The 24,381-nt window shown below is 44.5% G+C and overlaps 1 protein-coding gene across 5 annotated transcripts in view; it reads left to right on the top strand.

Annotated features, from left to right (window-relative positions):
• Window positions 1-563: 563 nt before the first annotated feature.
• Window positions 564-24,381, top strand: part of DNMT1 (DNA methyltransferase 1) — a 67,010-nt gene continuing 43,192 nt past the window's right edge. For 3 of the 5 annotated variants that reach the window (XM_049876821.1, XM_049876820.1, XM_049876819.1), the window contains exons 1-14: window positions 564-797; window positions 8,587-8,623; window positions 9,115-9,222; window positions 9,416-9,623; window positions 10,725-10,800; window positions 11,883-11,961; window positions 14,928-14,962; window positions 15,356-15,440; window positions 16,947-16,981; window positions 18,049-18,136; window positions 19,903-19,937; window positions 20,519-20,600; window positions 22,007-22,041; window positions 22,288-22,333. In XM_049876821.1, the coding sequence (XP_049732778.1) occupies window positions 718-797; window positions 8,587-8,623; window positions 9,115-9,222; window positions 9,416-9,623; window positions 10,725-10,800; window positions 11,883-11,961; window positions 14,928-14,962; window positions 15,356-15,440; window positions 16,947-16,981; window positions 18,049-18,136; window positions 19,903-19,937; window positions 20,519-20,600; window positions 22,007-22,041; window positions 22,288-22,333 (1,029 nt within the window). In that variant the 5' untranslated portion in view covers window positions 564-717. Of the gene's footprint in view, window positions 798-825; window positions 1,314-8,586; window positions 8,624-9,114; window positions 9,223-9,415; window positions 9,624-10,724; window positions 10,801-11,882; window positions 11,962-14,927; window positions 14,963-15,355; window positions 15,441-16,946; window positions 16,982-18,048; window positions 18,137-19,902; window positions 19,938-20,518; window positions 20,601-22,006; window positions 22,042-22,287; window positions 22,334-24,381 lie in introns of those variants that run through there. The other 2 variants (XM_049876822.1, XM_049876823.1) reach the window with 2 other exon arrangements.

Raw genomic sequence — 24,381 nt, 5'->3', positions numbered from 1 at the left:
AGATCTACTTCTATCCAGGGGGACCGCTCGCACCCCCAGCTGTTCGGGTGTGTGTGTATATAAATGCATTCGCTTTTTAACTACAAAAATGTAAAAACATACCGCAATTTTTAACTCCGTCCTAGTGCTATTTAAATACACAGGCTGTGGAAGTGTCCTGGGCCTCCCTGCCCCGCCGCAGTCTTTGGTGCTAGCTACACATCCTGTGTATCCTCAAGATTTTCTGGAGTAGGTGCTATTAATCCCGTTTTACAGATGAGAAAACTGAGGCTGAGTCCAAGTGGCTCACCCAAGGTCGTACGGTAAGCAAATAGGCGGAAGTGGGGTCGGAACTGAGGACTTTAACTTAAGAGCCTACACGTTCGTAACCTTCTGCAGGTGGTGGCTCCTTTATCCTTAACCTGCCGAAAAGAATGAATGAATGAATGTCTCCGGCTGGGCGCCCCCTCCTCTGGAAACGGCGGAGGTTGGGCGAGCTCACTGTTCCACGCGGGGGTGCGCACCGTACTCGCGCATGCGCGGCCCTGAGCACGGCCCGCTCCACTCTGTCTGCACGCACTTGTTACGGCGTCTCTCCGCTTGGTACGTCCCGCCTTCCCCCGCGTCCGGGTCTGGGTGGTATGCGCCGCCTCCGTTCACCGCCCCTCCCCGTCAGTTTCCGCGCGAAAAGCCGGGGCCGCCCGCGCCGCTGCCGCCGCTTCAACTGCATTCTCCGAGATGCCTGCCCGCACCGCCCCGGCCCGGGTGCCCACGCTGGCATCCCCGGCCATCTCACTGCCCGACGATGTCCGCAGGCGGTAAGTGACGCGGGAGACCGCGCACCTGGGGGGAGGCACAGCACTAGGGGGGGTTGCTTCCCCTCGGGGCGGCCCGGGTCCGCCGCTGACAGGCGGGCGCGCATGCGCGGGGTGGCGCGGCAGCGGTTGGCGCGGGCAGGGTGGCACTTCCGGTCGCGCGCGCCCCTGGCCATTTGGCGCCAAAATGGGCTGAGGCCCCTTACAATTCCCTGGTGACTAGAAACTCGGCTTCTTTTCAGACGCCCAAGTAGAGCAAGCTTTGGGTTCACCTCGAGGGTCCCCTTCCCTAAGCTGCCGTGGGCCAGGCTCCTGCTGCCAGCCTGGTCGGGCAGGAAGTGGGTAGCCCGCAGCCTCTGGACACCCCTGGGCCCCGCACTCCGGCCTCTATTTCCGGTGCCCGGCCAGCTCGGGGGTCTGGCCCGCCGGCCCCCTTGGGGCACTTCACGTTCCCCTCGGCCCCTACAACCGCCGTACGCTGCGGATCCCGATGGCGGCCTCCAGACACGGACGTCGCCGGTCAGGGGCCGGGCGCAGTCGGCTCGGGTTTTCGAGCCTCGTTTTCCTTGCGGGGCTCTCGCCCCATCTCAGATTGCCGGTTCTCGCCCGTCTGGGGAGGTCGTATTCTGGAAGAACTCTTACCCTGCTGCTTAGGGCCAGGACTGGGGCAGCGTGAAGGCTGAATGCGTTCTGGTCTTTCCTAGGAAATCTGCCGCTGTGAATCTGTGCCTTGAGGCATGGGCACCGAGGAAGCCTTGCTAGTGAGAACTGGCTGCGGTTTCCAGCGTGGGGAAGTGAGGGGGCCGGCTAATGTCTGGGCCCCCGCTGGAGCACTTAACGCCTAAGTAGGGACCTCTGCAGGCAGGGCTTGGCGGGAAGACTGTTTGACCCAGGCCTTTGGTCCTGATGGGCGTTAAATTCACTCTTTGAAAACTTGTTTCAAGTGAGGTGTGTGTGTAGACAGCAGGAACCCTGACCAGGTCTGAACACTTCCAGCCAGATTTGTGAACCTGGTTTTGCCATTTCCCTGCCCTTGTTTTCTCTGTCTAACCAACCTCTATGGTTGTGCCAGGTCAGTTTTGATTTGGGCTCTTGGGGGTGGGGTGGGGTACTCGGGTTTCTGTACCAGGAGTTTATGGTTCAAACCACTTCTTAACAGGGGATGTGTCTTGTGGGAGGAAACCATAGGTCTCCCTCTCCCCCAAGATACCTTAGTATTTAAAATGGAAGTGGAATTACGAAAGTACCAGGCTTCATGACATTAGGCCCCAACAAGAGAAGTTTGGGCCCAGCCTTATTTACCTTGATGGTGAGAACTCCTCCTCCACTGACTTGTTTATGGCCTTAGGCAAGTGTGTACTGCCTGTCTGCATCTGTGGACTAGGATTAATAACACGGGTTATAAACTAGCAGTGGGTTAAATGAGAATATGTCTGCCGTGTAAAGGCTCAAATGTTAGCATTGTTATCAGCTAATTTAGCTTGGTTTTCTCACTCCTGCTAATCAGCTACTAATTATATAATGTGCTTTACATTATCTCAGTTAATCCTCGAGTCTTTAAGAGTAGCTGCTGGGTAGTTCACTGCTAGGAAGCAGGGATTCCTGCCTAGGCCTGCTTTTTGCCAAAGCCCTTCTCTTTGACTAGGGGCTGGTTGTGAATGGGCTTAGGTGCTCTATTTGGCCCACACAAAGTGTTTTGTATGGCTGAATTCAAATACCTTTAGGTGAGCCCTGGTGGTGCAGTGGTTAAGTGCTCAGCTGTTAATCAAAAGGCCTGTGGTTCGATCTCGCCAGCCGCTCCATAGGAGAAAGATGCGGGAGTCTGCTTCCACAAAGATTACAGCCTTGGTAACCCTATGGGGCAGTTCTACTCTGTTTTTTAGGCTTGCATAGAGTTAGAATCGACTCTATGGCACCAGGTTTGGTTTTTTGGTTTAGATGAATCTTACAATCCACCATTCACCCCGGGTTCCATATTACTTTGAGCTAGAATTGCCCACCGAGGTATGAAGTTTCGAACGCCTGCTTTAGGCCGTGTGGTGGTAATTGAAATGTCAGTTTATGCGACCCTCTCAACAACTTTTTTTTTTTAATTTACATTTGGAAATACTTTACGGTACAAAAAAATACACGCATAAACATGACATTGAAACTTAGATTTGTAAATAGCAGTATAACTTCTTGATTTAGTGAAGTTAGTAGAGAAGCATAATCTATAAGAGGTACATAAGTTGAGTAGAATATTCCAGGAGCTAAATTAGGCCTGGTCCTCATTAGGCTGCTCTTGCAGTTTCTGTCCCTTCTGCGAACTTGTGTTTATATGGCAGCTTCCTTTTTAAACTCAGATATGACTCCATTAGATGTACGATGATACTAGAAAGAATTTTCACGTTTGGATTTTTAAGTCTTTGAGTTCTTTTTGGAGTATAATATACTCCTTGCCTTTCAGGGCGAGCCATATCTTTCCACTGAGTTTTTCTTATTCTGTCTAGGCCATCATTATTTGCACAGAAATTGCGATCTTCTCCTGTTGGTCTTCCTGCCGCCACTCTGACCCTGAGGCAGGTCTGTTTCCTAGAGTGTGGAAACTGATCCTCTTAAAACACAAATTGGATCCAGTGGTTTTCCTGCCCCACACACTGCCTGGTGCACTTGGCACAAAGTCCAGACTCCCTGTCCACTTGCCTGCCTAATCGCGTGCTCTTCTCATGAGCCACACAGGCCTCCCCCTTTGAGGTTCTCACCCAACCTGTGCAGAGGGAGCAGCCTGAGACTGGGCTCCACCTTCCTCTTTGAAGCTGGCTGCTGTCATTTTGGAAACCCTGGTGGCGTAGTGGTTAAGTGCTACGGCTGCTATCCAAAAGGTTGGCAGTTCGAATCCACCAGGCGCTCCTTGGAAACTCCATGGGGCAGTTCTACTCTGTATGGGGTCACTATGAGTCGGAATCGACTCAGTGGCAATGGGTATGGTTTTGGTTTTTTACTGTCCTTTCATCTTTGAGACCACTACTCAGAAAGACTCTTCCCCTCCTCTGAAATATGAAGGGTTTTGAATTCTGTCAGCACACCCAGCGTGCTGCTTTTGCAACCCTGGAGTTAATGACTATTTCAGGGACTGTTGTCAGACTGTGTTTGCCTTTTTCATTATATCTGCAGCCTGGGGCACAGTAGCCTCTCAGATGTTTGCGTGCCAGAGTTTTCCTTTTAATGAAGCCTCGATTCGTACTGATATTAGCAACCTCCTTAGCACAACTCTGATTAGCCTTTACAATTATCATAGGTTTCTTATCTGCTATTTATTCTGTGATTAGATCAAGCAAGGCCTTGAAATTCTTAACTCAAGTTCCGTGCTCCCTACCAGTAGGCATTGAAAAGGACAAAACTGATTTATCTTTTCAAGAACTGCTACCCTGCAGTGGGATTTAAAGGCAGACTACTTGGGTTCAATTCCGCTGACCACTCACCAGCTGTGTGACCAAGTGATCTAACCTCTGGGTGCCTTGTTGTCTTCATCTGTAAAATGGGATTGCCTTCACCTGTAAAATGCTCCACAGGGGTGTCATGAAGACTTACTGAGGTGATAGGTGTAAAAGGAGTTAGGGCAGCACCCTCACAGAAGCCCCTATCACTGGTTGTCATATGTTCAGCTGAATATCAGTTCCCATTGGGGAGCATAATTTAAAGTACAGACAGGCAGATCTGACGCTGAGGCAGCGTCAGGTATCTGATGCTGATGTGTGCCCTGTGGAAATGAGGTAAATGAATGTCTGCTGCTCATCCCATCCTTCCTTTCTGGTAGCACAGTCTCCGCTCACTATTTCTGCTGCTCCCTTAGCTTGTGTTCCTACTCTCGATTAGAAGTTTTTCTCTTAAGGATAGAGGTGGCTTTCTATCGTCTTTCTTAGTATCTTGATTCTTAAATCTTTGTATCTTTGGCTTTCGTGATGCTGTTTACAACCAGGAGGGCTTTTTTTTCCAGATTTTTTTCCCCTTTTCCTGTATTCCTGGACCCTCATCTCTTCCAGTCCTAGGACTTTTGGCCTCAGCGATCAGGCTGCTGGCTGGAGATGGCTACCTACATTTTTAATGTCTTTCCTGAGAGCCATTCCTAGTTTCTAGCTGATGAATGGCCATCTAGACCACTACTGTAAACCAGGACACATCACTCCTGAAACTCTTCTCCTGCCTGGTCTCTTTCCTCCCCAACAAAAAGTTCTGAATTTCACAGGTTCATGTATTAGTAACAAATTAACCACAAACATGGTGGCTTAAATAAAACAACATAAATTCATTATCTTATAGTTCTGTAGGTCAGAAGGTCCAGTACTGATTTCACTGGATTAAAATCAAGGTGTCGTTTGGCAGGCTGCATTTTCTTTCTGGAGGCTCTACGAGAGAATCAGTTTCCTGCTCATTTGAGTGGTTGGCAGAATTCAGTCCCTTGCCATTATAGGACTGATATCCCGTTTTCTTGCCGACTACAAGCTAAGGGTCTTTCCTGATTCCTAAAACCCATTGCTATCAAGCTGATTCGGACTCATAGTGACATATAGAGGTTACCAAATCCCTGGGTTTGTGGCCCCCTTCCTCCATCTTCAAAGCTGACAGTGGTGGGTGCAGTCCTCACACCACATCTCTCTCTAACTGCACCTGGGAAGATTCTGCTTTTAAGGACTCATGTGATTAGATTGGGTCCCCTGGATAATCTAGGATAATCTCCCCGTCTCAAGGTCCGTAACCTTAGTCATATCTGCCAAGTCCTTTTCGCCAAGGAAGGTAACATTCACAGGTTTCTGTGATTAGGGTGTGGGCACCTTCGAAGGGCCATTATCCTGCAGACCACAGATGTGCAGTAGTATTTACCCACCTCACCTACCATTCAGCCAGCCTCAGGGTGAAAGGCTGACAGAACTTGGCAGCTTCTCTGCGTGGTCTCTGCTCTTGCTGCTACAGCCACATTTCAGACCAGCGGTTCTGATTTAGCAATGTTAGAGCAACTTAACATTTTTAAAGCTCTTCCTATCCAGACTGTAGTGTCCATTTCTGTCTGCCAGATTAATTTTCTTAAAGTGTGGCTCTGATATTGTGGCTTCTGCCTCCCCTGTGACTCCTTGGATGGTTTGTTACTATGGAACAAAATTGATGATTTTTAGCCTGCTCTTTCTGACCTTCCTCTGAGTGACCTCTCTCTGGACTTGCCTTTTCTACCCTGTGTGTCAGCACATGTGTGTTTGTTTCCTGGGTATACCCTGAACCTCTTCCCTGCTGTGGGACACTCCTGTTGGTACACCTCCCTCTGCTGAGTTACACAGGGCTCTCAGCTGTCTGATGCTTTCTCTTCCAAAACCCTCAGATTTTAATGGTATTTGTCTGCCTTCTTCATGGTCATGCATGCCTTATCTCCCTTATAAGACTAAATCTCTGAGGGAAGGAACTAGGAGTGAATCATGGGCTCTTGGGCTGGAATACATCTAAGGTGGTTTTTTCTTTTATCATGGCTGCTGTTCTTGAGTACTCTGCTAGCTCCTTAACACCCGTCTCTAATTCTCCTGGTTAGGAAGATAAAGCAGATATGAGGTGGTGTCATCACAATTTTACTGGGGAAGGATGGAATCACAAGTTAAGGGGAGGAGAAGCTCACTGCTGAGCAGCCTCCATCCTGTCAGCACTTCTGGCTCTTCTGTGCCTGCCCCGTGCTCCAGTCTTCACCGGGCAAGACATCCTAGGCATTCTGAAGATTTCTTTCTCTTTTTGTCAGGCTAAATGTCCCAGCTCATAGGAAGGGTGGAGAGAATTCAGAGCCACAGATCTGTGTGCCCACATGAGGAGTGATCAGCACTCTGGAAAGGGCACCTTGCTGGGCTTCACAGTCAGTGAACTCTTGAGGTAACCTCAGGACCAAGGCACCGTCCGGTTGCTTGAGTTAGGAGCTGTGTCCTGCCCCAAATTTAGGAGCAGAATAACTGAGAAGTCAGATGCAGTGCTACTTGAGCAGCATGTGTGCCTCCGGCTTTAAGTGCTGAGTTTTGTGGCTGTCCTGGTGTAGGGCTCTCCCAGGACCTGAGTTCCAGCTGGGATGCAAAGAATTTTGCCATGTGCTCCTGGAAATCTTAGCTCCCAATATCCTTGAGTCTAAATCATACAGTGTTACCACTGTATCCGCAGGGTGCTAAGTGTCTTTTTCTGCAGAAGGGCTTTTCCTGAGTACCCAGCAAGTCAGGAGGTCTCTGCCTGGTGGCACCGACATCTACTCACCAGGTCACTGCCTGGAGCGGGGTCTGGCATGCAGTAGGCACCCACAGATGTGAGTGGCGCTTGAAGTCCGCAGGCACTCGGAGCAGCCACTGTGTGACATCAGTCCAGCAAAGCCCATCACTTCTGGTTTTGCTGCTTATACTTGCCTTCTGGAAATACCAACCTAGAAGAGCTCTGTTTCTGCACTTCAGGCTAGTGATAACAGCACCCGGTCTGTGTGCTGGCTGGAAGGGTAGAGAGATGGAAAAGGCTGGGTCCCTGCCCAGGGTGCTCCCCCTTCCCTAGCAGACGCTCACCCAGCTGGTTAAACCTGTTCACACCGCACTGCCTGCAGTCAGCACCTAGACTAGGAGCAACAGCCTCTCAAATCATCTCCCTTTTCTTGGCATCTTATTTGTTTTCCCCTTACCTCTTTAAAAGACAAGACACTAGTCTTCAATAATCAGTGATTTTCCAGCCAAACTCATGACAGTTCTGTACTTCTGAACACTTAGGTACAAATATTCCTAAGAGTGAACTCTCTTTGGTTAGATGCCAGCCACCTTTTCTAACTTCCTCTCTCTGTCTCTCCTGCACATGGGCACCCTCTGCTACCCCAGATGCCTTGACTCCCCCATTTCATACATTCCTTATTGGAATGCTGCCACCCCCAGCTCAGCCTTTGGGAATGTTAGCTTAGTGTTCCCCACAGTATTCTGTGGCCCTGGGTCACTTATTCTAACAGGGCCACGCTGTGGCACACCCTTTTATAGGCTCTTGCTAGACCCAAATAGAGGGAGACCAGCTGTATGTCATTTAACTGGCAGGAGGATTCCAGCTGTGTGACCTGCTCCCCTTTTCTGGTGCTGTAAAAATAATATATATTCTGTTAGAGAGCTCTTATATCACCTCTCACCATTATCAGAAAAAACCGCCTTCAAGTAGGGGGTCCTCATTCAGATCACAAATGACTTAGTGTGTAGGCTTTACAGTAGGATGTTCTAAACATTGGAGGGAGAAAAAAGTCACTTTTTTTTTCTAACATTCGTATGTGTCAAAAGAAACCTGGGTGGCACAAGCATTTTGCAATCAGTTGCTACCCTAAAAGTAGCAGTTCAAACCTACCTCGCAATTCCGTGGAAGAAAGTCCTGGCAGTCTCTTTCTGTAAAGATTATAGCCAAGAAAACCATATGGAGCAGTTCTGCTCTGTAACAGATGGGGTTGCTGTGAGCCAGGGCTGACTTGATGGCAACTAACAACATATGTGTTAAACTTATTTTCAGAGTTGATTAAGTGTGGTATTAATTCTTTTATTTTTTTATTGTGGTAAAAATATACACAGCAAGGAATACACCAATTTAACAATTTCCACATGTATATAATTCAGTAACATTGATTACATTCTTCAAGTTGTGCAACCATTCTTGCTATCCTTTTCTAATTCCACTACCATTAACATAAACTAAGGAAAACCTTCCCCTTTTCCCCCAAAATTAATTGTTTTAGGTTTAAAAAAAAAAATAAAGTTGTGTAATAAGCGTTTCTTTCTTCCCCCAGGCTCAAAGATTTGGAAAGAGATAGCTTAACGGAAAAGGTAATCCACTTCAAAAAAATTTTTTTTTGCTACCAAATGTGACTGTTTGATAGATACCTTGTGGCTAATTAAGAGAGGTTTGCTTCCTTTAAGTGAATCTGCTCTTTTTCCCATGAAATTTCAAGGATTACTTGGATACTGTACAGTAATAACAGTTGAGTTTTGGTAACTCGTTGCAGAGTTTACCAATCTAGATTGTAAACCATCAGCTCTGGACTGTAACTTATCCTGGTAACACTGTTTTCAGGAGCACAGTTTTGTCCTAACACACTGCTATGTATCTCCCTCCCATCTCTGATCTTCCCACTTTCACGACTTTGAAGGTGGATATGTGATGCGATCTTCTTGGAAACATCATGAGTGTGTTTTGTGAATATTTAGTTTTTTGGCTGAGACAGCACTGTCTGCGGTTTGGTCATCATTTTGTGTCCAGGCAACTTAATTATTGTGTTTTAGTCCACTAATTAATGGCTTGGGTATCCTTCCCCTAGGAATGTGTGAAGGAGAAATTGAACCTCTTGCATGAATTTCTGCAAACAGAAATAAAGAATCAGTTATGTGACTTGGAAACTAAATTACATAAAGAAGAATTATCCGAGGTAAGTCACTTCTCAGCATCCCAGCTTCTGGAAAAGTCTCTTTCCATGTAACTTGTCTGTGACCAGAGAGGCAGAATAATCTCCAGCTCCTCTTGTTGCCTGATAATTTTAAAGGAAACACATGCGTTTCCTTGTTCTCTTATTGCCACTCGTTTACATTCACTGCTACTTAAATTATCCTTTCCTGCTGTAGGAGGGCTACCTGGCTAAAGTCAAATCCCTTTTAAATAAAGATTTGTCCTTGGAGAATGGAGCTCATGCTCAGGAAGTGAATGGATGTCTAGAAAACGGGAGCCATACGAGTAATGAAGATCGCAGAATGGCAGAGGCAAACAAACCCTCCAAGCCTGTTTCAAAACCTCGCACATCCCGAAGAAGCAAGTCAGATGGAGAGACTAAGTGTAAGAACGCTTGACTTGTTTTAAACCTTGATGGAGACGTGGTTTGCACTTAAGGGGACAGTCACACTTGGAACTATACTTACCCCTGGGCAGTATTTCCTGGTTTGTTTCTTGTGTATACAGGAGTACAGTAATCCTCCCTTATCCGCGGTTTCAGTTACCCAAGGTCAAATGCGGTCCGAAAATGTTAAATGAGGATGTAGCATGATGAAATCTTTGCCATCCCACTCCATCATTCACATAACTTTTATTACAGTATATTGTTATAATTGTTTTATTTTCGTATTGTTAATCTCTCACTATCCCTAATTTATAAATTAAATATATAGGTCAAAACAAGGTCTATATAGGGTTTGGTAGGCATACAGGGACGTCTTGGAACATATCTCCCGCGACCTCCTAACTAGCTTAGATGTGCGCTTCTCTAAATTTTGTCTTTGATCAGGTATAGAGCAAGAGATCCCCAAATGTGGCTAAGTTTATAAGAGATAATTAACTAGATGACAAGAACTACTAATATTCTAAGAAGTTACATGCCTGTTTCAGCTAAACATCTATTCTTAGACTTCTTCCCAGTTTATAGGCAAAGTAACTCTTTTGAAATTTAAAAAAACAAATGAATGAGCACAGGTCTTGAGCCCAATTCTGATTCTCAGTTAATTTATCTTTTGATGATCTAAGTTGTTATGTGCCGCGGAATCGATTCCCACTCATAGTAACCCTATAGGGCAGCGTAAAACTGCCCCATAGGTTTTCAAGGAGCAGTTGTTGGATTCAAACTGCTGACTTTTTGGTTAGTAGCCTGAGCTCTTAACCACTGCACCACTAGGGCTCTGACAATCTAAGAGGCGGTTCCATTTCCTTGCCTGGTTCAAGATTTGGTCCCCTCAAATGAGAGCACATGTAAACTGGCTGAGAAAACTGGCAGGTGCTAATTGTTGACATTAGCACGTGGGCATTGATGAGAATAAGAGCCAAAGGATGCTCAACCCTGAGAAGCTGTTCTCTGTAATAGCGTGGTCACATTGAAGAGCTATACTCTTGTTGTGGACTTTTCTGTTCATGGTGGCTTTTTTCTTGTTTCTTTTTTATTTTAAACAGCTGACGTTTCACCTAGCCCCAGAATTACAAGGAAAACTACCAGGCAGACCACCATCACATCTCATTTTGCAAAAGGGTCAGTATGTAATGAATTAACAGCTGCCTTTTCTCAGGGCCCCCTGTGTTTGGTAACACATGAGTGGAATTCACAGGGTGTAATTTAGGAATTCTGACTTCTGTATTTCATAGGTTTTTATCTTGCAGTTTTGTTCATTAGATATTCATGAATAGCATTTCTGGAGACCTCATCTATTTTTGGTCCTATTATACAAAGCTTCAAATATGCACAAAGTAAACGAGGGTGGTATAATGAGCCCCCAAGTACCCATCACCCAGCGTCAACCAGTTATCAACTCATGGTGGTTATTTCTTCTCTACCCCATAATATACGCCATCCCCCAATTGGATTACTTTGAAACAAATCACAGGACCATCATCATTCATGAATATTTCAGTGTATTTCTAGAAGATAAGGTTTCTCTTTTTTTAGTAAAACATAACAATAGCACTATTTTCATGCCTAACAAAATGTAACAATTCCTTATTAGGAAATAAATATATAGTCGGTATTCTCATTTTCCCATCTGTGGCAAACACTGCAGGCTTACACAGCATTGCGTTTGATTAATTTGTTTCTTAAGACTTTCACATTATTAATTCCTTCTTCTTTTCTTGCCATTTATTAGAGAAGCTAGATTATTTGTCCAAATGAGCTTCTAGATTTGATTGGTTGTATCTAGCACGTTCTCTTCGTCTCATGTTTCCCGTAAGCTGGAAGATAGGTCTAGGGGCTTGATCAGGTTTCAGCTGCGTATTTTTTGAGGCTGGCTTCTTCATAGACGGTAGCGTGTTCCTCCATCAGGAATATACAGTGTCTTTTCTCTTGGTGCTAATAGCAGCCGCTGATCAGTGTCTAGACCCCTGATGTTTTAGGGGTCGTGAAATGGTGGTATTCTAAACCTGTCACTCAAAGAAACATTAAACCTGAAGCTTCTTTCAACATTGTGGCAGTGAGGACTTCTGGGAGTGAAGAAAGTACCCATGCCCTCAATAGATCTTAAATAGAGTGCTCTTGGTAGGGAGGAGTTTGGGTCATTTAGGGCCTGCTGGAGGTCTAGGGTCCTGCTGAGCTAACAGTCAACCTTAACTGTGTGATAGCCCTGCCAAACGGAAACCCGATGAAGAGCCTGAAAAATCAAAATCAGAAGATTCTGTTGATGAAGAAGACAAAGACCAGGTAGGACTAGCATTTCCAAGTTTCTTAACTCTGCCTTATTTTGGTATATTTGCTTGTGATCGTGACCTTACACCTGATCTGTCAAAGTGGACTTTACTCAGCTAGAGGGCGTTAGAACACAATTCTCTGACCCAGGGCAGTACAAGGGCTGGGCAGACCCCTGCTCCTCATAGGACAGCTCCGTAACTTCAGAGTCTATTCTCTCCTCTCTGCCTTTCTGCCGCTCGAGCTGACAAGGTTTATGCAGTCATACCAGCAGTTGTGCCATGTTTAAAGCATTTGCTTCTGATGTCAGATAAACTCCTTTTCCCACATTTAGTTTCCCTGTAAAAGCAGAGAACTGAACAGTTGCTATTTGCAGTGGAATAATGCTGCTTAGACTCTTGAGGTTAAAAAGCTGGTGGCTTGCTGAGGGCCTGCAACATAGGACACGTTAATCCCGTATGGTACTGCCTGGTGTGACTTGAGGGTCAGACCTAAGTATTACCAGATGATCGATGACACATTATTGATTTTCATTTCTGTTTTGCTGCAGGTTTAACTATGTAGGTTAAGAGGAAGTCTTAGAGGTTTACTTGTGTTTAATAAATGTCTTACTGCTACCTGGTAAAGATGGGTATTCATGGTTGGTCTAAGGCAGACCTCAACCTCGGCACTATTGACATTTGGGGCTGGATAGTTCTCTGCTGTGGGAGGATATCCTGTGCATTGTAGGGTGTTGGCTGCATCGTTGGCCTTGTTGGCTTCCACCCTCTAGATGCCAGTAGTACCACCCCAGCTGTGAGAACTAAATCATCTTCAGACATTGCCAGATGTCCCCTGGGGGTAGAATCACCCTGGGTGGGGGGTACTGGGCTAGGGAGACTGTCTCAGTGTCACTCGGGTAGGCTTGACATCTGCTTATAAGACATACTAATTCTCACCCCATTTACTTCTTAAGAATTAGAGGTCGCTGCTTGTGTTCTTTACTGAGATATCTATTGTTAGGTTTAGTATGACTACCCACTCTTAACTGGGAAATTGAGGCACAGAGGGAAAGAGCTTGTCTAGGTCATGTGACCAAGTCTCTTGGCTCCTAGAAAAAGCTTACAGGCAAAAGCAAGCTGAGTCTTGTAATATCGATGACTCCATATTTACAAATGTACCAGCTTTATTCATCACCTCTCTGTCAGTTTGTTGTACTTTGGTGGCTTGCTTGTTGCTGTAATGCTGTAAGCTATGCCACTGGTAGATCAAATACCAGCAGGGTCACCCATGGTAGACAGATTTCAGTAGGGCTTTTAAAAAAAATTGGCCAGTGAAAACCTTATGAAAAGCAGCAGAGCATTGTCTGATATAGTGCTGAAAAATGAGCCACTCAGATTGGAAGGCACTCAAAATACTACTGGGGAAGAGCTGCCTCCTCAAAGTAGAGTCGACCTTAACGATGTGAAGATGTCACAGGACCGAGCAGGATGTCGCAGCGTTTCATTCTGTTGTACAGTGGGTCACTATGAGTCAGAACCAACTTGACAGCATCTAACAACAACCAGTTTTAGAGTTTTTTTTGGTATTCTTCGCTTTTGGGAGATTTTGCCTTTTGTCTGGCTTCTAAAGGGTGCACTGGAGCAATGTTTCTGAAGTACAAAGCCATTTCACTGGCAGTGTGTGAGGGGCTTGAGGGCTTCATAGATGAACACTTAAAACAAGTGTTTATTCTAGTACGTTAGAATAAGAATATAACAAACCAATGTTATCAGATGATATGGGTCAAATAACTTAGCAAATACAGTAAAACCTGCAAAAGCTGGAACCTGGGTAAGGCAGTAATCTGCCAGAGAAGGAAAACTCAAGTATTTTCCATTAAAACGAGTGTTAGCAAAGTGGTAAGACTGCACTCTGTCAAAGGCGGCAAACTCACAAGACCTGGAAAAACGAGGCAGTCTTGTCGAGTTCTGGCTCTCACAGATTTCACTTTAATGTTCTCAGGTATTATTGGTCAAATACAGAGAAAGTCTTATTTTGGTCAGTTTCAGGTTTTGAGGCTTTCTTTGTTGGCTCTGGGGGAAGGTCCTTGTCATCGATTTTCCCCTAGATCTAGGAGTTTAGCAGCGCAGGAACCCCAGGTCCAACTGATGCGGTCTGCTTCTGGCTCTTCTTTCTTGGTGGTAGCAGGGTCCTACAACCTCTCAGTATGACAAACTGACAGACAAGTGGTGGTGAAGTAATTATAGCCTCATAGGAAGTTGCAAAAATAGTACAGAGAGATCCTGTTTGGCCTTCACCCCACTTTCCCTAATGGTAACATCTTACATAACTGTAATACAATATCAAAACCAGGAAAAAGACATAGGTACAACCCACAGACTTATTCGGATTTCCCTAGTTTTTCACACACTTATTTGTGTTCGTGTGTGTATGGTTCTATGTAGTTTTGTCACATTTATGGATTTGTGTAACCTCCACCTTCAACAAGATACAGATCTGTTTAATCGCCATGATATTTTTATCCCTTTTAAATGAAAGAAGTACAGGTGTCGTGGGGATGGCAAATATTGTGAACCTAGGGAAGCGGTGTGCTAGGATAGGCATCTGAGGAGAAGAGCTGGTGTTGGATTTAGAATGGCATCATCACTTCCTGATTTAAATCCCAAATTACTACTTGGTTGGGTTTTTTTCCCCTAATTTTAAGGAATTCTTTTCATGTGATGGAAAATCTTTGACTCTTTTGCACAGCATCACTAGGCAGTCTCTAGTAAGCAGAGATGTATTAACTCCTGCTCCTCTCCTTGGTTGGGGGGTTGATGGGATAGCATTACCAGACTGAAAGTTGCCCAGATTTTCTCCCCAAAACCCTGACCCCCTCTTCCCTACCCTGTTTTTAGACACGTTAAATATATTCACTTAATACTTTGACTGATGCTTTTGGTCTTAATCTTCTTTTGAAACAAGTTTCCTTTTTTTCTTCCTCCCTTCCCTCCACATAGGATGAAAAGAGACGTAAAGTTACCTCCAAAGAACCGTAAGAATAGTCAATGTCCTTTCTGTTTGTTCTACGCAATATGTGATCTAGAATACTAAAATGAATTTTCTGGAAAGTTGAACAAAGAAGAGCTTTATAGTGAGTCGCTGTGGTTGCCATAGGTCTGTTAAGGAGGCCACATTTGGGGTCAGATTATTAATCTTTTGATTCAGGTAGAATTCTCATTCCTTGCAAAGAAGGAATTGAGCACAACAGGCAGTTCTTACCAGTCCCTGAGTTAAAGGTCATATTAAATACTAAATGTGAAATTAGCGTGTGCCTTTCAGGGCTCCTGAGATGCAGATTGCTTTTTGGGAGGCTCTTATGTAAACTACTATTGAGGGAGGAGTCTGTGTAAATCACACTTGGGATGTGTTTTCTTTTGCTTGACAGTGTTGCTGGACCTCTCCCTGCAGAAGAGCTGGAAAGAGTAAAACCAGGAACTCATATCCACAAGGAAGAAGAAAGAGATGAAAAAGTAAAGCCTTGCCGCATCCATGTCTGCTAACTCTCCTTTAATCTCCTACAGTCCCCATTTGATTCTGCGAGGGGGCTGGAGGTTGGGGAGTGGGTAGGAATAGAATGGCTTTTACTAATGATCCAAATGGCCTTGACTTTGGCTAAAACACATTTCAAACTACGTTTTCTGGTGGTTCTTTACATGGAAGATGGGTTATAAGGCTGTGGGGAAACGAAATCCACCAGCGTTAGACCTGGAGGCCTTTAGTATTTCATCAGTCAGTCACAGAGCTTAAGTCTGTCCCTTCGCCTGCCTGCCTCTCTTGTTGATGAGATCTTTGGGAAGGTCTGATTTTTAAATGTGTACGGTACTAAAATTCTATAGCATGTTCCAAATAAGAAGTTGCATTCTTACCTCTGAGATCAGAGAGCCCCTGAGCTGCCTTGAGGTGGGGGGAGAAGGAATGAGTGGTTTGCTGAGGGCTTTGGATACTGCAAACTTGACCATTAGACAATGTTGCCCTGTATGACAAATGGCCAGCATTGTGATTGGAAGTGATATAGCAGCATTGGCTCCCATTTTTGATTTTGTTGGCTTTTGATTTGTTGCTAAGACATTGATTAGAGGTTTCTTACAAACTTGGATGAGTGGTGAATGCCTTTGCTGGGATCCCGCTAAAGGAAGGGTATTCATTATTTTGCTATAATGGGAGGTCGACTAAGATGTGCAATAATTCTTGAACCATTTGGTACTTGAAGGTAGTTTTTAATTGGCCGCCTTTCCTGCCCTGATACTAGTTAAAATTCAGCAGCAGTTACAGTCAGTACTCACCTAGAGTTCATTTCAAAACTAGGCAGGTCTGGTGTGCTAGTCCGACCATGATCCTGGCGAGAAGGAACCAGAGGCAATCCCTTGCCTGTGGTCAAGCTCCCCTGATTCCTTCTTGCAGTAGAAAGGTCTGCAATGTGTTTTTTCTCTTAATATCACAGGTCCCTTTATAAACGGCCACATGTGGAGTTTTGTTTTGTTTTGTTTTAGTTGTGGTAAAATATATACAACAATGCGTGGCATGTTGGAGGTTGAATTCAAATTGAGCGATTTTCTGGAAAGCTGTGCTTAGTTCTTTTAAATTCAGGCTCCACATGATGGGTTGTCTGTGTTTGAGATGGAACTACTGTCTAAATTGGGTCATGCTACTTTATCGTTTTATTATAGATTCCTAGTTTTGGTATAAAATTACCTATGAAGTTGTCAGAACTTCATGGTGACAGATGATAGAAGGATTTGAGGGTAAAATACTTGAATTACAGTGTTGTAGAGTCTGTCCTCTAAGAGTTTAACATTCTGCCTGCTTACTTCGCTAAAAAAAACAATTGTCTTGAATGTAGACAGTCTTTACTCCTATTGAGTAGACTGTAGGATCAGTTTAGAGATTTTATTCCCATAAAACCTTCAATAAACGGCTTCAAAGAAAGAGCAAGACCAAATGGAAAAAAAATAACTAGTCTTTTTTTCCCCATTTAGGAAGAAAAGAGACTCAGAAGTCAAACCAAAGAACTGTAAGTAAAGTTAATATGCCTTTGTGCTTTCTGTGAAACTTAGTTGCTAAAATAAGTGTTCTGGTAATTGATGCAGAGGATTAGGTACGTTAACCATACGTGTAGTATGTGGGTAAATTCTGCTTGTGAAAGCTCAGACCACCACAGCAAAGGCTGAAGTCAGCTTTGATTCCTGCTCCTGACCCCAGGCCATTCCTCAGGGGTGGTCACATAACAATCTCTCAGGTGGCGGTAAAAGGGCATAGAGGGTGTAATTGTGTCTGTTACCTATCTCTATGAAAATGCTGTGTAACAAGCCACCCCAAAGCTCAGTGGCTTAAAACAGCATTCCCACCCCCTACCCCCGTCAAAAAAAAAAATCCCGTGAGCGTTTATTGAGCATGAGTCTGCGGCACAGTGGCTGTCAGCTGATCCTGGCCGACCTTGGCGGGGATGACTGAGCTGACTTGTCTCTTCCATGACTCCGGTAGCCTGGGCACGCTCTCATGGCAACGGCATAGCATGAGAGCAGAAGTGAAAAGAAGCACTTTTTCAAGCCTCTTTCGACATCCGATTGCTCAAAACAGATGATGAGATTGGGCCCGAGTCAAGGGGTGGGAAGAATACACTGCTCCCAGTGGAGGGCCCTGGTGGAGGAGAGGTGAAGACACAGGCCCATGCGTGCAGTCAGCTTTCTGTGGTCGCTGCTGCGGATCGCACCTCAGACCAGCTCTCAGGAACCTGCACAAGGTCGGCCTCCAGGCCAGCCGCTTGCCTTCGCCCACTGCAGGCAGATTTCCCTTCAGGTTACCAGAGTTCATAGAGTCCTGTACTTTGTTTTAAACTACTGGCTTCTCTCACAACATTCCTATGAAGTGTTGATGGTATTTCTGAAGATACTAAGGACTGAAGTAAGAAATGCTTTTCAGGTTTTCTGCAGCGAAGAGTTACCTGCCCTTCTGATGGGAAAGGGAGTCCCTGCTATAAATCTGGGGAGGAGGCTGTGTAAGCCCTCCTTGCGGCTGCTTGAAATGGTATTGGGGCCTCCGAGCTCCTGACTGGCACTTGTGTGTTGTTTTGTGTGATAGAACATCTAAACAGAAACCTAAGGAGGAGCCGGACAGAGAAGCAGTACCAGGAACTCATGCTGAAAGGGATCAAGAAGGAGACGAGAAAGTAAAGACCGAATCTTTACATTTCTTACTCTACCTTACTCTTATGTTCTCCATTTCATTGGGAGAAATGGTGTTGGCTAGGGCTCTGGGTTCAAATTCAGCCCTTCTTACCCATGGGGTGACTCTGGGCAAGTCCCTGATCCACCTCTTGGGGGCTGGTGGTTGTCACCACGTGTCTGTCCCTGATATACTGTGAGCATTCAGTTGCTGTTTATCCATAATGGTGGAGGGCTTTGTGCCTTGACTAAGATGTCTGTGAAACCAGCTTCTCTTGTGATCCTCTCCTCTCCACTGAGAAAACTTGACGTATGGTAAACACAGACCTGGGTGTCAGCCACACATCTGCTTCTTCACCAGTCAGTGTCTTAAATTCTTCTGAGCCTAGCCCTGCATCCCCTGCCCCCCTTAAGCCTCCCTGCCTCTGGCTCAGCTAAGTGAACATGTTTAAACCTGAAACGTTACCCATGGAGCCAGGATTGGTACTTTATACACGCAGAGGACAGTGAGGTTATCCGCAGGACAGTCCTGCTGCTGGAACTCCGGGGGAGGAGGATAGGCCATCTGCTAGGGGTACAGGAGTCTGACCTGTTTAAGCAGCTTTGTCCTTTTCTGACTAAGAGAGGTGAATTAGGATGATCCCAGGACTATCACTGTGGTTTTCTGCCTGTTGAGATCTGGAGCATGGAGGGAACCTGAAGTCACAGATTCGCTGGGTTGTGAGCGTTCTCACTTCTCACCTGGCCGCCCGTGGCATCCATTCTCACCCTACGGCAGATGACCTTCTTGGTATCGCATCCAGTTTGCGCTAATGTCTTCCTGTTTCTCACCTTTTCTATCCAGATATTGGTTACCATGGACAGCACTTACTGTCAGCACTTGCCTGGAATCCCTTTCAGAACTAGAGAGATCTTAGTGGTGTAGGCAGACCACCCACTCTCCTCAGACGGAAACTGGCAAGAGCCTTAGATCACAGCCAGCGCTTTTGCCTCATGGTAGAAAGGGATGTAAGGATCAAACATTTGGCTTTTCTCTTATTGTTGACTTCTGTTTTTATAAATCTATTCATAGATTTATTGCTTTTTGAAGATAAACTGAATAAATGTATCAGAAACGTGTTTTTTGTACATAGGCTCAGAAAATATTAGACTGTCCATATAGAACAAGGAGCTGGTAACCAAGTTGGAAATTGCTACTTTTATTTATACTAGATTCCTAAGTTTGATTTTTTTTCTGATATCCCAGTGCCTGTCTGAGACCAGATGGTAGATGAAGCTATAGGCATTTTGGCTGACAGAAGCAAGATGTCTATACATTCCCTTTTACACTGGGCTGCTGTCTTAGACAGGGGTTGGCAAACTACAGATGTCAGGCCAAATCAGGCCGTGTGCCTGAATAAAGTTTTATTGGAACACAACCATGCCTTTTCATTACATATTGTATGTGTCTACTTTTGTGCTACAACAGCAGAATTAGTAGTGACATAGAGACCACATGGTTCCCAGAGTCTAAAATACTTACTACCTGGCCCTTTATGAAACAGTTTGCCAACTCCTGTTCTAGGAGTTTCTTTAGCATCTCTTGTTTGTAGGGGATGGGGAACTAAGTCATTGAAAGTATGAAGCCTCATCCCTACCCTCTAAATCAGCCCAGATCTTTCTGGTCTCTAGCAGTACTGAGATCGTTAACTGATACTTTGGTCTCAGTCTTTCTCAGAGTATAATTTTCTGCCCTTTATCTCTCCACACCTGCTCCACCTCCCCCTTTCAGGATGAAAAGAGGCGCAGAAGTCAACCTAGAGATTTGTAAGTAGTTAAAGCACATGTGTCTTTGCATTCTGCTTTGTGTAATGTTAATTACTGAAGTACCTGCTGTAGAAACCTGTGATGATGTAGAGGTTTACAGGTGTTGTTGGTGCTATTCAAAGATTGGGTCAATTGGGGCAGAATTGGTTAAGAAAAACTCTGGGCCCGTCCTTGCCCTCCTCTGCTTCCGCCAGTGTTCCCATCACACTTGTCAGGATCATGTATGCCTTCCAGCGTCTCTCCTCGGGCCCCACATGTCAGTGGTCACTCCACTAGAAGAAGATGTGGCAGTCTAGTTCCGTAAAAATTTACACCCTTGGAACCCCTATGGGGCAGTTCTACTCTGTCCTATAAGGTTGCTATGAGTTGGAATTGACTCGACAGCAATGGGTTTTAACATGCTTTTAGAGCTAATGTGAGAAGGGGGCCTCATTTTTGGATGGGAAGAGTCTATTCCCCAGATCTATTCTGAGTATTTTACTTTTCGGTAGGGAGTCATTAGTTTGTCATTTTTAGTGCTAGCTGGCAATACAGGTAGTTTTTCTGAGCTAATATTTGGTATATTTTTGTTTACATATCAGGGCTGCCAAACGGAGACCTGAAGAAAAGGAACCTGAAAGAGTAAAACCGCAAATTTCTGATGAAAAAGATGAGGATGAGAAGGTAAATATTTTGAAATTTCTTTTTCAATTTTACCATAATTTTTTGCATCTCATTGGTTGGGGTATGGTTTAAAAACTGATTTTCTTTTAATTAACTTTTTATTATGAAAAGATTCAAACATACACAGAAGTAGAATAGAGTTAGGAACCCTCACGTACTCATCATCGACTTTAACAGTTATCAATCAACTTATGGCCAAGTGTGTTTTCAACTCAACCTCCACCCATTCTTCTCACCCCACCCCTGCCCCTAGATGATTTTGAACAAATCCCAGACTCGCTAACTGAAGTATTTATAGAAAAATAGCTTTAAAAGAAAAGCACTCTTTTTAGAAAACCACATTACCATTATCATACCTCACAAAATTAATAATATTAAGATCTAGTCTGTGCTCAAATTTCCCTGTGTCTCAATTTTTTTTTTCCTTAACAGTTTGAATTGGAACTCAAACCAAATACCAAGTATATGGTTGATAACCTGTTGTCGTCGAGTCAATTCCAACTCATAGTGACCCTATAGGACAGAGTAGAAGTGCTCCATAGGGTTTCCAAGGAGTGGCTGGTGGATTCGAACTGCTGACCTTTTTGGTTAGCCAACATAACTCCCCACAGCTCTTAACTGCTGTGCCACTGGAGCTCCATTTGGTTGATATTTGTCCTAAATATCTTAACTATAGGTTTTCCTCATCTTTTTTATTGCAATTTGTTGAGGGAACCAGGTTTTCTGTAGAATTTTCTGGATTCTGGATTTTGCCTGTTGCATCCCTCTGGTGTTTAACATCTCTTCCAGCCTTGTGTTTCCTGTAGGCAGGTAGGTAGTTAGGTCCAGAGGCTTGTCCAGATGCTGGTCTTTTCTTGTTGTTTGTTTTTTTCAAGAGTACTTCAGAGGGTGGTGCTAGAGCTTCCTGTTGCATCATACCTGGAGGCACAGTTGTCATTTTATGATGTCAAGATTGATCCCTGGGTTCAGGTGCTGTCTCCCTGATCCCTTCCTTATAAAGTTTCTTCTCAGCTTCTCACGTAATTGTTTTGTTTACAGTCTTCACCTGAATCTGCCAGGTGTCGTGAGTCTAGTTCTGCCATTCCTTCATTCACCTGAAATAATACGAGAAACACTTCCCCTCGTGAATTACTTGCTTTCCTCGAGGGACTGTTTGGATAGGCGAGCTAAAGGTTTAAAAAAATATTTTTTTATTTTTTTAATCTCTCTTGTGAATCCTTAAAAGAAGTCTTTGTAAGATTTTTGATGATAAGATTTAGATGCCGAGGGGGAGTCAGGTCTTAGCTGAGAAAAACTACTTTCCTTTGTATTTGTGATAGTCAGCTATATAGAATGCTTAACTGAGGCATTTTCCAGATGTGAAATACTTGTTTAGCTTTTTCTTCTCTTCTGTTTTCTCCATTTAGGAGGAGAAGAGACGCAAAACTTCATCCAAAGAACTGTAAGAATTTGTTTTTTTTTTTGTCCCTTATAGGAAAATGATCATTCTAGAAAGAAAGATAAAGGGGCTCTTAGTGAATTGCATCTCAGTCCTGTGAACGAAATCCCATACTGGCCCTAGCATCAGTTCTACTGCATCATGTGGGAGAGAACCATTTGTGACCTTAGGCATAAGTCTGACAGGGTTGATTTTGTTAGTCTTACAGGATTAAAAACAAAAAAAAATGATCTTGTGCTTTGTTCCCAGAACTGAGAAAAAAGTGTCTCGAACCAAAACAGTAGTGTCCTCCAAGGTAAGTGCTTTCTCTTTTGAATGAGCATAACAATGCTAATGTCCTAGCCAAATCCTGTCAGATGTTGTATGTCTGCTGAAGGGCTTTGAGGATGTGGACCCTGTCCCACAGAGCAGCAGGGAAAGGTGTGCATGAGGTGACAGCCTGCAGGGAACTGACATTTTAGATGAGGTGATCAGAGAAGACCTCACCTAGAAGGTGACCTTTCTGCAAGACCTGAAGGAGGTGGGGAGCAGGGCCTGCTGATAACCTAAGGGCAAAGTTTCTGAGGCAGGAGTAGCCACTGACAAATAGGTGATGGCTCCCAGACTGGGAGATTAGGCAGATAAGTGAATAGTAATTACAGTCAGGAGGAAAGGAAGAGGCTTAAAGTGAATATTTGGCACCTCTAGGGTGGCCAGTGTGCTCTGGTATCATGGGTATGGCGTTTGACCGATGTCCAAATTAAAAGCTTGTCATCGGCACACAGAGAGGTGGTGGTTGAAACGAGGAACCGGGATGTGATTATACTGTGCAGAGGAGGTGGAGGAGAGAACACTGAGGAAGGCAAGGAGAGGCAGGCACTATGTGAGAGTCGCCATAGTTCAAGGCAGGAGCATGTGGGAGTAAGGGGAGCAGTGGCCAGTGTCTCGCTACAGAGGTTGAGAGAAGAGAGAGATGCTTATCGAACTTGGTCCTTTGAGAGAGCATTGCTGGCAGAGTGAAAACTGCCTCTACCTTCAAGAACAGCAGATGTGTTAAAGAGGACAGTAGCCAGAAAGGGCTGCACCATCTGACCCGTCACTGGGATCTTATCACTTCCAGCTTCTGACTCTTCAGATTCTCTGTCTCTGTGCCCAGAGGTGCTATTTCATAATGATTCTGTTATATCAGTAATTGCCACAGACTTAAAAAAAAAAAAAAAAAAAAACCGGAACACTAGGCATATTAGGCCAGACTCTAAAACTGCTTCCCCCAGATCAGTGGTTCTCAACTGGGTCTGATCCCGACCCCAGGACATTTAGCCTTGTGTGGAGACATGTTGGTTGTCAGGACTTGAAGGGTGCACTGCATCTAGATCTAGTGGGTGGGGGCCAGGGATGTTGCTGCAGGGCACCAAACAGCCCAGCCCCCTTTGCCAAAGACTTACCCAACCCACAATATCAGTAGTGTCGCGGGTGAGAAACTCTGCTCTAGATTATATTTAAGTAGTCAAATGTTACATTTTTTTTACCTCAATTCAATAAATTTTTTTCTTTCACTAAAAAACGTGTTCACAGAAAGACTTGTATAAAAATTTATAGCTGTATCATTCACAATAGGCAAGAAACTGGGAACAACTCAAATGTTTATCAGTATGTGAATGGATAGCCATACTGGTCCATCCACACAATGCAACACCACTCAGCATAAAAAGGAACAAACTTGTGATACGTACAACAACATGGAGGAACCTCAGAAAGTCTTATAATGCGTGAAAGAGCTAGATGTAAAAAGTACATATTGTATTACAGGCAGTCCCCGTATTATGAATGAGTTCTGTTCCTAAGTCTGTCTTTAAATTGAATTTGTCAGTCAAATGTTTTTAGTATTTGGTATGTAGCTTACCCTTCTATGCATAAAAAACAAACACTTCAGATACACTAAAACATCCTTAGCATAGTAATACGATAATAATAATGTTTTGATGTGCTTGCAAAGTAGCACCCGTTTGGTATTACGAACCATTGTATGTACTTCAAATTTTTCATATACTTGGCTTTATGGAGGTTGGTTCTGCTGTAGAGCTCAAGCCATGGAGTCTGCTTAAAGTAAAACCCAAGAGTTTTATTGAAAAAAAATTAGTAAATTGGGAAAACACAAGAGCTTTTTCGAGTTAAAAGTTGTTGTTGTTGTTGTTAGGTGCTGTTGAGTCGATTCCGACTCATAGTGACCCTATGCACAGCAGAACGAAAAAATTGTTGCTGTGTTTGAGACCATTTTTGCAGCCACTGTGTCAATCCATCTCGTTAAGGATCTCCCTCTTTTTCGCTGACTCTTAACTTTACCAAGCACAATGTCCTTCTCCA

Source organism: Elephas maximus, chromosome 3 (genome assembly GCF_024166365.1).
Source record: "Elephas maximus indicus isolate mEleMax1 chromosome 3, mEleMax1 primary haplotype, whole genome shotgun sequence".
In the NCBI taxonomy this organism is placed as follows: Eukaryota; Metazoa; Chordata; class Mammalia; order Proboscidea; family Elephantidae; genus Elephas; species Elephas maximus.
Note: the sequence above shows the minus strand (reverse complement) of the source record. Positions and strands in the feature narration are given on the sequence as shown.